General features: G+C 43.0%; 2 protein-coding genes across 2 annotated transcripts in view; one reads left to right on the top strand and one right to left on the bottom strand.

Annotated features, from left to right (window-relative positions):
• Window positions 1-13,578, bottom strand: part of ZDHHC12 (zinc finger, DHHC-type containing 12) — a 590,635-nt gene that overhangs the window by 181,933 nt on the left and 395,124 nt on the right. The window lies entirely within an intron of this gene.
• Window positions 1-13,578, top strand: part of NUP188 (nucleoporin 188kDa) — a 41,198-nt gene that overhangs the window by 17,734 nt on the left and 9,886 nt on the right. Inside the window, exons 13-27 of the mRNA XM_014529297.1 lie at window positions 1,303-1,368; window positions 2,450-2,569; window positions 3,136-3,262; window positions 5,138-5,290; window positions 5,488-5,614; window positions 5,825-5,912; window positions 6,002-6,078; window positions 6,797-6,911; window positions 8,672-8,792; window positions 8,914-8,977; window positions 9,954-10,082; window positions 10,666-10,805; window positions 11,608-11,714; window positions 12,703-12,909; window positions 13,014-13,183. Coding sequence (XP_014384783.1) covers window positions 1,303-1,368; window positions 2,450-2,569; window positions 3,136-3,262; window positions 5,138-5,290; window positions 5,488-5,614; window positions 5,825-5,912; window positions 6,002-6,078; window positions 6,797-6,911; window positions 8,672-8,792; window positions 8,914-8,977; window positions 9,954-10,082; window positions 10,666-10,805; window positions 11,608-11,714; window positions 12,703-12,909; window positions 13,014-13,183 — 1,811 coding nt within the window. The remainder of the gene's footprint in view (window positions 1-1,302; window positions 1,369-2,449; window positions 2,570-3,135; window positions 3,263-5,137; window positions 5,291-5,487; window positions 5,615-5,824; window positions 5,913-6,001; window positions 6,079-6,796; window positions 6,912-8,671; window positions 8,793-8,913; window positions 8,978-9,953; window positions 10,083-10,665; window positions 10,806-11,607; window positions 11,715-12,702; window positions 12,910-13,013; window positions 13,184-13,578) is intronic.

Here is a 13,578-nt window from a genome sequence, read left to right as displayed (position 1 = left end):
AGGGTGGGGGGTCCCCACTGGGGTGCCTGGCCAGTCTGGGTGAGGGGCTGAGGGCCGTTTTCAGGCTGGCCAAGCCTCCCGGCGACGGAAGCTCCCAGCCTCTCCTTTTTTTCTTTTTTTCTTTTTTATTCTGGGATTTATTTACCTACTATAATTGAAACTTTGTAGCCTTGAGAGGAGCTCAGAGCCGGCCAGGGCAGGCGGGAGGGAGGGAAGCCTCCTGCTTGCTCCAGCTCCGTGGCCATGGCCAGCTGAAAGCAGGTATCTGAGGTTTGTTTAACTTCTATAATTGAAACTTTGTTGCTTTGAGTGGAGCTCAGAGCCAGCCGTGGCAATTGGGAAGCTTGGCTTCTTCCATCATTGGGGCAACCAAGCCTCCTGGTTGCTCCAGCTCTGTGGCTGCCGGCCGCCATCCTGGTTGGGTTAATTTGCATATAGTCGCTCTGATTGGTTGGTGAGCGTGGCTTAAGGCGTAGCGAAGGTATGATCAATTTGCACGTTTATTTTTTATTAGTGTAGATATTTAAGTCCTAACCTGAGGATATTTTTCCATTGATTTTAGAATGGAAGAGAGAGGGAAAGACAGAAATATTAATGTGAGAGAAACACATTGATTTTTAAAAAAATATATTTTATTGATTTTTTACAGAGAGGAAGGGAGAGGGATAGAGAGTTAGAAACATCAATGAGAAACATCTATCAGCTGCCTCCTGCACACCCCCTACTAGGGATGTGCCCCCAGCCAAGGTACATGCCCCTGACTGGAATCAAACCAAACCCTAGACCCTTCAGTCCGCAGGCCGACTCTCTATCCACTGATCCAAACTGATCAGGGCTGGGAGAAACACATTGATTGGTTGCCTCCTGCAGGGGCCCTGACCAGGGCCTAGGCCAGGGAGGAGCCTGCAATCTAGGTACATGCCCTTGACCGGAATTGAACCTGGGACCCTTTGGTCCACAGGTGATGATCTGTCCACTGAGCAAAACTGGCTAGGACTAAAATATGTTTTTATTGATTTCAGAGAGGAAGGGAGAGAGAGACAGAAACATCAATGATGAGAGAGAATCATTGATCGGCTGCCTCCTGCACGTCCCCCACTTGGGATCAAGCCCACAACCCAGACATGTGCCCTGACCGGGAATTGAACCGTAAACTCCTGGTTTATAGTTGATGCTCAACCACTGAGCCATGCCAGTCGGGCTCATTGGTATTTTTATTTCAACAGAATATAGTAAAAATAAAAAAAGATAGACTGGTTCACCTAGGGAAAACAAGCCATTTTCTCTCCCTTATCCCAACAGGATATAATTGACACAGCATGTGAAGTCTTGGCAGACCCTTCTCTTCCAGAACTATTCTGGGGAACAGTAAGTATGTCATTGGGAGTCATGCTATGATACTCTCTGTAACAAAAGAATTTATTAAGCACTTTGGGAAAGGTGTTAGACTAAGCATTTGTGTCCATTTTCTTACTTAATCTTTACAAAAACCTATGAAGTAAACAGTATTATCTCCTTTTTGCATATGAGGAAAGGTGATGCTCAGGGATGTGAGGTGACTTGTCCAAGGTCAACCAGTTAGACATCCAGGATCGGGATCAAGTTCTGTCTGACTGAGTCTGTGGTCTACATTATTAACCAGTGTGCTGTCTATCCTACCTACTAAGTCTTTTTTCACATTGGGAGTCGCAAGCACCAGTATTGCTGTAACTTTTTTTGGAGAATTATTATGAGTTTATTTGAGTCAAACTGAAGACATGCCAAGGAACAAGATCTCAAATGCTCTCATTGCTGTAATCTTTTTTCTTTTTTAAAGGTATTTTATTGATTTTTAGAGAGAGGGGGGAAGAGAGAGAGAGAAACATTGATGTGAGCAAAACATCGATTGCCTGCACATCCCTTACTGGGGATCGATCCTGGAACCTGGGCATGTGCCCTGACCGGAACTCAAACTGTGACCTCCTGATTCATAGGTCAACACTCAACCACTGAGCCACACATGCTGGGTACCAGTACTTGGTCTTAGCATTGGCAACAGCCTCAAGTCTCAAGGTCCAGCTGATGAATAAATTTGTACTTATTTTTTGGCCTGACTAGTCTCCTTGTATATTTTGTTCTTTTTTTCCTGATATGCCATTTAAGTCTTACAGAATCAGTGTTCCTGGGAGAAATAATATTTATATTGAGGCTCTGTTGCATGTATATGGTGGCTAAATGCTGACAAATAGTTGGGCGTTTTTCACTTTAGTGGAAACATGTCATGCAAAGGTGAACAATGTTGTCTTTCTCAAGAGAAGATTGCCGGAAGAGGTCACTGGAGGCAGTAGTAGTCTCCGAGTCAATTGTTGAGAGCCTTTTTTAGTGGAAATATGGAAGTTTTAAATTACTAGAGAGAGAGGGTAATTTGTAGATAATGTTAAGTTCAGTGATTTCTCCCCTTTCACCATAGGAGCCAACCTCTGGTCTTGGGATCATTCTGGACAGTGTATGTGGAATGTTTCCCCATCTCCTCTCCCCACTCCTACAATTGCTACGGGCCCTCGTATCAGGGAAGTCTACTGCCAAAAAGGTAGGCTGTTCAGTTAGATGCCTAAAGAGAGTGGGAGATGGTTTTTGGGAATCCTTTCTGCTTTCCACATCGAAATCCCATTGCCATGGCAAGTATTAGTCTGAAGTTGAATGAAAATACCTAAGATAGTGCCTCAGTTCTATAAAATTAAACATAAATGTTTTCATTAAGTACCTTACAGTAGGTACTGTAGGAATAAGACAAATATAAAGTTCCTTAATATCAATTGGAAGAGAAGAGTAGAATAAGAAATAAATAGCTAATAAAGCCAGGTGATGTATAGTAAATGTCATTTGAGTAGTACAGACCATACTGCTCAGGTGAGGCAACTATCTGTGGAGGAGGGAGGGGGGAAGGGACCTTGAGTTGAAGATGAAAGAATGGTGAAGATTTGGCAAGGAGTGCAGAGGCAGTTCCAGGAGAGTTATAGTGGGTTTGTAAGAAGTTTGAGAGTCTACACGTACACAGTCTGGCTGGAAGAGCAGAAGGGCAGATGTGGAACCCCTTACATATGCCCTAGCTAAATGTGTGGCTGTTTGTTTGTTTTTTTTCCTGCATGTTGGCAGGTATATAGTTTCTTGGATAAAATGTCTTTCTACAATGAGCTTTATAAGCATAAGCCCCATGATGTGATCTCCCATGAAGATGGAACTCTCTGGCGGAGGCAAACACCCAAACTCCTTTACCCACTTGGTAAGATAGAGACACCTTGGTTTAGTAACCTCTTTTTCTTTCCTCTTTTTTTTTTTTTTTTAATTTACTAATTTTTATAGAGAGAAAGGGGAGAAGGGGAGGAGGGGAGAGAGAGAGAAATGCACCTTGACTGCAACATGCATTAAAAAACCATGCATAAAAAAATCATAATGTATTGCCGTGACCGGTTTGGCTCAGTGGATAGAGCGTCGGCCTGCGGACTGAAAGGTCCCAGGTTCGATTCCGGTCAAGGGCATGTACCTTGGTTGCGGGCACATCCCCAGCGGGAGTGTGCAGGAGGCAGCTGATCGATGTTTCTCTCTCATCGATGTTTCTAACTCTCTCTCTCTCCCTTCCTTTCTGTAAAAAAATCAATAAAATATATTTTTAAAAAAAATCATAATGCATGTTCATTGTAACAAGGTAAAAAATGCAGAGATACATTTTTAAAAGTTTCTCTCTCTCCAGAACTTCCTCCATTAGAGAATCAATGTTAAGAGTTTACATGTTTCTGTATACTCACAAATTCATTCTACAAGCTGATCTTATTACAGATGGATCTGACTTTTTTTTTTAAAAATATATTTTATTGATTTTTTACAGAGAGGAAGGGAGAGGGATACAGAGTTAGAAACATCGATGAGAGAGAAACATCGATTCAGCTGCCTCTTGCACGTCCCCCACTGGGGATGTGCCCACAACCAAGGTACATGCCCGCTGAGCCAAACCAGTTAGGGCCTGACTTTTTTTTAGTAACTACATAATTATTCTTAATGTTCCATAACTTTTAATTTTTCTCCTAAAGGACATTTAGATTGTGTCAGGTTTTTGCCACCAAAAACAATGCTGCATTTGGTACATAAATCTTAATAAACTGGTGCTTTTATTTTTAGTACATAGAATACCTTGGGATTGTTGGATAATAGGGTATACACAATAAAAATTTAAGTCCACCAACATATGAAATGGATAAACAAATTGTGTATCTGTGTGTGTGTGTATACATATGTATATGTGTGTATGTACACACACACACACACACACACACTGGAATATTATTCAGCCTTAAAAAGGAAGGGAATTGACACATGCTGTAACATGGGTGAGCCTAGAAGACATGCAAACTGAATAAGACAGTCACAAAAGGGCAAATATATGATTCAACTCATATGAGATACTTAGAGTAGTGAAATTCATTCAGACAGAAAATAGAATGGTGGGTGATGGGTTGAGGGATGGGGGGATAGGGAATTATCAGTTAATGGGGACAGTTTCAGTTTTGCAAGATGAAAAAAGTTCTGGAGATGAATGGTGGTGATGGTTGCACAACAGTGTGAATGTACTTAATGCCACTGGACTATTCACTTCAAATGGTTAAAACGGTAAATTTTATGTTATATATATTTTACCACAGTTTAAAAAATAATTTAAAAGTTTTGAATACATAGTGCCAAATTGTAAGAAAAGGTACCGATTTATTTTCCTACTGGCAGTGTAGTACGTAAGAGTGATCAGTTAAAACTTGTAAGCTTATGTGTATTCCAGGTGCTCAAAGGAGCAAAATATAGAAGGAACAGCCTTGCTCTTCTAACCCTGGCACCACCACCAACTTAGCCAATGACCTACAGTGCCATAAGGTGGTCTCCCACAGTCATGTGAATGTAATACCACTCTGTGCACTCCGCTGTTTTTAGGCGCATGGAAAGACTCACTTCCCCAAATGAAAAGAGGCTTTTTTCTTTTTAATGGAAAAATGTGTAGCAATGTTAGATACTAGGAAGAGAGCCTATGTGATTAAACATTGGTGTCTGATATAGGAGGTACCTCTTCCTGTTGTGTCCTCAGGTATTAGACTAATTTCTCTTCCTTCCTTAGGGGGTCAGACCAACCTTCGCATACCTCAAGGCACCGTGGGCCAAGTAATGCTGGACGATAGGGCTTACCTGGTACGCTGGGAGTACTCGTATAGCAGCTGGACCCTCTTTACCTGTGAGATTGAAATGCTGCTTCATGTTGTTTCCACTGCAGGTGAGGTGGGAGACACTGTTATAGGGAAGAAAAATGGACATGCCTAGAGGATTTGGAGGATAGTCAGAGAATTTCAAAACCAAATTCAGAATCATCCAGGTTATGATTAGTGTAATTTGTTACCTGGGTCTCAGAGATTATTCCGTGATCTTAAAGGAATTGTTTTCCGTAAGGTCACAGGCTTCCTTTTTCCTCAGATGTGATTCAGCACTGTCAGCGGGTCAAACCCATCATTGATCTGGTCCATAAGGTCATCAGTACAGATCTTTCGATAGCAGACTGTCTCCTGCCCATCACCTCCCGCATCTACATGCTGCTGCAGCGGTGAGTGTCTGCTCACACTCGTGGGGTTCAAGTCCACACACGTTTGTCTGTGGGAAGCTCTGGTGTGATAACTGTTCCCAGCTGAGTGCTGTTTCCTTTCATCATCCTTTCTGAGAAGAGTGACTTGGGAAGAGAGAACTGGAAAATATTTGTGATGGAGCAGGATGTATTACTCATTTTACTGAGTATAGTGTACCGTTCTCCAACCAGGTTAACAACAGTGATCTCCCCCCCTGTGGATGTCATTGCTTCTTGTGTCAATTGTTTGACCGTTTTGGCTGCCCGGAACCCCGCAAAGGTATGATACTGAGTCTTCAGAGCAATCCCAAAATGTTGCACTTGGTACCTGAGAACACAGGGACATGGACTCTTCTTTTTCCTTCTCAGGTCTGGACTGATCTTCGTCACACAGGCTTTTTACCATTCATGGCCCACCAGGTCTCCAACATGAGTCAGATGATTAGGTGAGCCAGGTCTTACGGTGGGCAGAGTATATTCCCTGTGAGCACCACGGACATACCAGGTTCAGGCTAGCTTCATTAGTTTTAAAGAAGCTTCTCTGTGCCTATTTGCTCCTTGGCTATTCAGCCCTCTGGAAATAGGAGGGATGAATAAGGACAAGGCATCGGAGACACTGGGCCTTGGGGCCAGAGGCTCCTCTTCTCTGAGGCAGCACTGATGGTCCTGCAGTCTTTAAAGCCAGAGAGAGATATTTCTCATTCAGCAGCAGCCACCTTAGTTCATGGGAATTAACTTTACAGCCTAGAGAATCCAGGGGTATCCGGATCAAGAGGCTTGGCTTCCCTTTCTTAAGCCAAAATCATTCTGTACTTTTCCTTGTTTCGTGGATATTCCAGCTCTCCTATAGACCAGTTATTAACGCAGAGATCCATCTTACTACCTGAGCATTCTCTCCTTGCTCTCTCTTGCTTATAAGACAATCATGTTTTCCTGATGCTTATTTGATTTTTCACTAAACCTCTTAACGTTGTATATCAATAAAACATGCTCTGAATGTTTATCCTGGGTATAAAATTGCCAAACGTGATTAATTCCTTGCGAAGCTTTCCTATTTTACGCCCGAGCTATATAACAATAATAAGAATGTTTTGTGATTACAGTGTCTTGCAATCTTGAAATCTCCCCGTCATTATTCCCCTCTGCCTCTCTGTCTTTCGCCAGTGCGGAGGGGATGAGTGCTGGAGGGTACGGAAACCTCTTGATGAATAGTGAACAGCCCCAGGGCGAGTATGGGGTCACTATTGCCTTTCTCCGGTTGATCACCACTCTTGTCAAGGTAAAATCTGGTCAGATAGAATCATCTGGAATAATTTCCCTGCCCCTGCTACTTGTCTGCAGGCAGAACAGTTGGCTTGAAGTTATGGTGATAGTAGTTTGTGTGTACTGAGTATTTACTGTGTGCCAGATTCTATAGTAGGTGCTTTATCTAAATTATTTAATCCTCAAAGCAGTTTGGTGTAATACACTGAGTGTCAAGCTATTTTGACTGTAGCCCAAGGTACTATGTATATTTTATATCACGTTCCAGTAAATCCATGTGTGTATATATATACTCCTAAAACAAGTTTCACAATATGACACTACTCTTTATTTTTTAATATCTTTTTATTATTTCAGAGAGGAAGGAAAGAAGGAGAGAGAGACAGAAACATCAATGATGAGAGAGAAAATCACTGATCGGCTGCCTCCTGCACGTCCCCCACTAGGGATCAAGCCCACAACCTAGGCATATGCCCTGACCGGGAATTGAACCTCGACCTCTTGGTTCATAGGTTGATGCTCAGTCACACCAGCCACGCTCACAATATGACACTACTCTTACTACACAAGATTCACTTTGATATTTTCTAAGACGGTGATCTCACAATCCACTAATGCAGTGGTTTTCAACTGGTGTGCTACGTACGACACACCGGTGGGCCGCAAGAATTTTAAAACATGTAATATCTATTTAGTTGGGGGCACTGACCTCTTTTCCCTTAGATTGTCAAGTGAATGACAATAGCCAACACAACAGTAGCCATCCAGTATGAATCAATCAAAATTATATTGGACTCATTGCACTACAGTGTTCTGATGTTTCTTTTTTTTTCATTTAGTTTTTTTGTCAGAATGGCAAAAAAATATATTTTTTGATATGCTGCAGAATTTTAGTAATTTGTGTGCGCCATGAAATGAAAAAGGCTGAAAATGCTGCACTAATGGATGACAACTCAGTTGGAAAAATACTGGTATAGCATGGATTTTGGAGTCAGAGAGAGTTAGGTTTACATTTTAGGTTGACCACTTACTGGCTGCATAACCTGGGGCAAGTATAGAATTTCTCCATTTCTGTAAAATAGGAATGATCAGTGGTCTCCACCTCATGGAGTTGTTGAGAGGGCCGTATGTGAAAAGCACTTGGCACACTTCCTGCCTGTCGGAATCAATCAGTGAATGCTTCAAAAGATAGTTACAGTCCTTTATAGATTAAGATAGGGGTGTAAATATAGATGTTATATATAAAGAATCCCCATTTTAACTCATTTTCTATTTATATGTTTTTAATCTTTATTGTTGAAAGTATTAGAGATGTCCCCCAAATCCCCATTTTAAAAATAAGGTAGCTGATGTTAACAAGTAATATTAGGACAAAGATTATTATCAGATCTCCTTTCTGGTATTCCAGTGATGGAGTGAGATAGGGGTTGGGGGGATGGCTGGTGATAACCACAATGAGATGAGCATCTCCATTATGGACAGTTCCATAGCCTTTATGTTGAAGGTTCCTCCTTTCTGACCAGATTGAGCCTTTGTCTCTCTCCTTCATGCAGGGGCCTCTTGTGACAGAGTCACATCGTCTTTTTAGTCCTTTTCTCTATTCTGGAGAATCATACAGCTTGGACTCGTTACACTAGAATGTTCTGATTTTTTTCCCCCACTAATGACTCAGGTTTACCCAGATTTCCTTTGGACCTATGGTTTTGAAGTTAAATCTCCGTTAATTAAGTTACTTTCCTTAAATAGCATAAGCCTTCTCACTAAGGTGTATTGTAGGGACAGCTTGGGAGTACCCAGAGCCAAGGACTGGTGCCCTGCATCATGTTTGTGCTGAAGGAGATGCTTCCCAGCTACCACAAGTGGCGCTACAACTCCCACGGTGTGAGAGAGCAGATTGGTAAGGAAAGTGTGGGCAGGGAAGGTCTGCGGAGTTTTTGGCTCCCTGGAGATCTTTCTCTTTTGGGGGAAGGGGGCATCACACAAGGCCACATCGTTCCTCTGTCTTTTCTGGAGTCTAGGTTGCCTGATCCTGGAGCTGATTCATGCGATACTGAACCTGTGCCATGAGACAGACCACAGCAGGTATGAGGGGTGATTGCTAGAGCTTGGTGGTCTTGGATGCGGCCAGTCACCAGGGGAAGCGTGGGCTTCTGCTGTGCAGAGCCGGCTCAGCCTTCACAGGCTGAGCCCAGAACCATCTCTTGAGGTTCTGATTTGTTTTTCACTGGACTGTTCACTCTCTCTTCCTGTTGAGAGAGAACAAATGAATTGGGAACAAGATTGTTCATAATGATATTGTTACATATACACTTACATCACTTTTTTCTTTTTAAATATTTATTGTTGAAAGTATTATATATGCCCCATTTTCCCCGCATTGCTCATATCACTTTTATGATCTTTCCAGAAGTTATGCATATTCATTGGAAAATATTCAATCAGTGCAAAATGCCCTTCGCAAACCTGTTTTCCAGAGATGACTGTTACCTAGTGTATATTCTTCTAGGTTTCTTCCTCTGCTTATACTGACTGCTCTGTAACTTTTTTTCCATGCCACGTTTCTTCCTTGTTTTAATGGTTCTAGGCATTCCAATGTGTGAATTAATCATAATTCATTTCAGTAAACATATCCAGTAATTGATAGACATTTAGATTGATTCTCAGGGTGATCTTTTTTTTTTTTTTTTTTTTAAATATATTTTATTGATTTTTCACAGAGAGGAAGGGAGAGAGATAGAGAGTTAGAAACATCGACCAGCTGCCTCCTGCACATCTCCCACTGGGGATATGCCCGCAACCAAGGCACATGCCCTTGACCGGAATCGAACCTGGGACCTTTCAGTCCGCAGGCCGACGCTCTATCCACTGAGCCAAACCGGCCTCGGCAGGGTGATCTTTAAGATCAAGTCTTTTTAGAGAAAGTGATCAGAGTGTCTTCGTCTGGCCAAGAGCTCATCTGTATCACTGATGTCCAGTTGTTTAGTTTTGGACAATTGCTTTTTCTTCCAGTAATAGACTTGGTGGCTCCCTAGTAACTCAGAATGTGTCTGTCTTCCAGCCACACTCCCAGCCTGCAGTCCCTCTGCATCTGTAGCCTGGCCTACACAGAAGCAGGACAGACAGTTATCAATATCATGGGCATCGGCGTGGACACCATCGACATGGTGATGGCTGCTCAGCCCCGCAGGTAGGGCTCCCTCCCCACCTTCCCCCATTTACCTTTATTGTGCCTGCATGTTCTAAGAACTCCAGTTTAAGTTAGCACACAGTAGCTTTTTATTTTATTTTATTTTATTTATATATTCTTTTATTGATTTCAGAGAGGAAGGGAGAGGGAGAGAGAGACAGAAACGTCAATGATGAGAGAGAATTATTGACTGGCTGCCTCCTGCATACTCCCTACTGGGGATCGAGCCCTCAACCTGGGCATGTGCCATTGACCGGAATCAAACCCTGGACCCTTCAGTCCACAAGCTGACGCTCTAGCCACTGAGCCAAACCCGTTAGGGCGTGCAGTAGCTTTTTAAAGATAACCTTATTTCTCCTAGGACATGGCCTGTATATCACCTAGTGGTGCTGTATAGACTGGCACGTAGCAGAGGGAGTTGATTGCTCCTCCTGTCTCCTAGTTTGGCCTGGGGCCTCTAGCAGAAGCTATTTGAACTCTGGGATTATGGTTGGTATGGTTGGAATCTAATTCATGAGAGCACATATGTTGTGAATGAAGTCATGTTGCCTGAATCAACTTTGGTTTCCATTTGGCACCCTAGTGATGGGGCAGAGGGCCAGGGGCAGGGCCAGCTGCTGATCAAGACAGTGAAACTGGCATTCTCCATCACCAACAATGTTATTCGGCTGAAACCTCCTTCTAATGTGGTGTCCCCTCTGGAACAGGCTCTCACCCAACATGGTATGTATTTCTCTTCCAGTTACAATGTTTCTGCCCATAAGTACATACTTGTTAGGCTGTGTTTTTAGGGGTCAATAGTATTTTCTGATTAACTCCTTGAAATTTGGGAATGATCACCAGCTCCCATCCTGGACTTAGAAATAAGAGGACTGGATCATATTTCATTTCTCCCTCCTCCTGATGGCAGAATAATTAGAACGCATGTTCAATCAGGCTGCCTTCGTTCAAATTGTGACTCCAAACTATTGTGTGACCTTGGGCACATTATTAAACATCTCTGCCTTAGGTTTCTTGTCTATAAAATAGGGATAATAGAAATGTCTGCCTTATAAGATTGTAATGAAAAACTTGGAAATTCCTGTTTATATATTGACTGTTATTACTCTTTGACTTTAAATACTCATTTAATTCTTTGGGACCCAGTTTGCTCATTTTCAAGTAGGTATTGGGATAATGTCTCAGACCTATTCTACCTGTATCATATTGGCATTAATATTTTTGCATGTCAGTGCAGTGCTTCAGTGCGATGTCTTTTTCTAGCCTATTTGATCAAAGACTACCTATTTTCTTGAAAATGTATTTCTTTTTACTCTTAATAAATTGCATTGAGCTGTTTGTCCCCAAATCCTGCCTTAGCTACTGAAAAAAAGAGAATGATAGGGCCACCTGGATTCGCTCTGGCCCTTCAGGTACTTGAGAGTAAATTCCCTCACATATGAATGAGCCTTTATGAATAGCACCCTCTCTTAAAAGCTTGAATCAGGCACAGTTGGTGTTTAAAATATTTCCTGTGCTTCTTCAGGTGCCCATGGGAACAACCTCATTGCTGTTCTTGCCAAATACATCTACCACAAACATGACCCAGCTTTGCCACGTCTGGCCATCCAGCTGCTGAAACGTCTGGCCACGGTAGGATCCCACTTAACCAACCAAAGCCCCAGAAAACTGACTTTGTGTTGGTGACCACTCTTGCCTTCTCCCAAGAGAAGCAGCTAACTTGGACTTCTCTGACTTTTAAAGTGAAGTAGCCACATACACACATTGTGTTTTATGAGGGTATTTTTGTTTCATTACAACAGTCTTATATTCTTATTTTTAAATATGTATTTAAATGATACAGATAAATGTAACAGAAAGTTAAGGTACCTCTGACCCCTCGTTCCAGATCCCCTATGAGCAGGTTGGTATGCACTGCCCCAGCTTTGTCTGTGCTTGTGTAGTAAAGGGTGTGTTGGGTGTGTGCTTTTGCTCTTTTCAGAAGTGGAGTTCCCCTACACATCCTGTTTTGTAACTAGCTTTCTCCACTTAACGCCATGTCTTGCCGTCTTCCATGCAGGCACATTTGAAGCTACTTCTTTCTCCCTCATGCTTGTGTGGTATGCCATAGAGTGGCTGCATCCTAATTCATTTGGGCTAGTTTCTGTCATTCACTGCTATAAACAGTGCTGCAGTAAACATTATCCATAGAACTCTGTAAACTTTTGTTTACAATTTCTAAAACTTAGATAGATGTCAGTGAATATTTAAAATTTTTCAGTCATTTCCAAATAGTCCTCCAAAAAGAATTGTAACAGTTTATACTCCTAACACCAAGTCTTGTGTCTCTGCCGTATGCTTTCATGTTTTTTTTAAACTCCTTGCTGGTGGGCAAATCAATATTATTTCATGTTTTACTTTGTATTTATTTAATCATGAGAGAGGTTGTGCATCTTTGTATGTTGACTACTATTTTTCCTGTGACTGGATGGGCATCTTGTGCTGTAGTTTGGGGTGATGTCTCTTTTAACCCAGAGCTGTATATGCCTGGATATTCTCAGAGTTCTCCAGCACCCTTCTGCAGGAGCCTGTTGGTTTTTCTGGAAGTAGAGCTCTGAGCCTGTGTCCCGGTCTCCACCAGGTGGCCCCAATGTCAGTGTATGCCTGCTTGGGCAATGATGCGGCTGCCATTCGCGACGCTTTCCTGACACGATTGCAGAGCAAGATTGAGGACATGCGCATCAAAGTCATGATCCTGGAATTCCTCACGGTTGCAGTAGAGACTCAGCCAGGCCTCATTGAACTGTTTCTGAATCTGGAGGTGAAGGATGGCAGTGATGGCTCCAAGGTGAGCCTGCACCTGGGGTGAAGCTGGGAGGAGGGTGCTGGGCTCTGTGTGTGCAATTACTGGTAGTGGCTGTGGCCCTGAACTCTCACCTGCCCCTCTTGTAGGAGTTCAGCCTTGGGGTGTGGAGCTGTCTCCATGCGGTCCTGGAGCTGATTGACTCCCAGCAGCAGGATCGCTACTGGTGCCCGCCCCTGCTGCACCGTGCAGCCATCGCCTTTCTGCACGCCCTGTGGCAGGACCGGCGGGACAGTGCCATGCTGGTTCTCAGGACCAAGTAGGTCTGACTCTTCCAGAGCTCTTGTCCTTGCCTGTGAGATGGGGTAACAGTAGCTCCTATCTTAGCAATTTGTTGGGAAGGATCTTTGAGCAGATCAGTGCCCGGGTCTCTGAATGGGAGTGTCACTCTTAGCTATTCTTTTTAACGCTGCCACCAGCAGGCGTCATGTTTGCTCTGAGGTAAAGATGTGTTAACGGTAGAGTTCCCGCCTTCTGCCAACCCCCAAACCCATTGTTCTTGAGAAACAGTATGTTCAGATGAGTGTGCCTTGCTTGAGCAGTGAACTGAATGACACACCGTATGTCTTGGGCCCCGTTTGCACAAAGGGAAGGAACTTTAACATGGCTAAACATGGGAGTCTGTGTCCTGCTTTCCCTCCTCGCTCTCTTCCT

Source organism: Myotis brandtii, unplaced genomic scaffold, assembly GCF_000412655.1.
Source record: "Myotis brandtii unplaced genomic scaffold, ASM41265v1 scaffold68, whole genome shotgun sequence".
NCBI lineage: Eukaryota > Metazoa > Chordata > Mammalia > Chiroptera > Vespertilionidae > Myotis > Myotis brandtii.
This window is presented reverse-complemented; position numbering and strand designations above follow the sequence as displayed.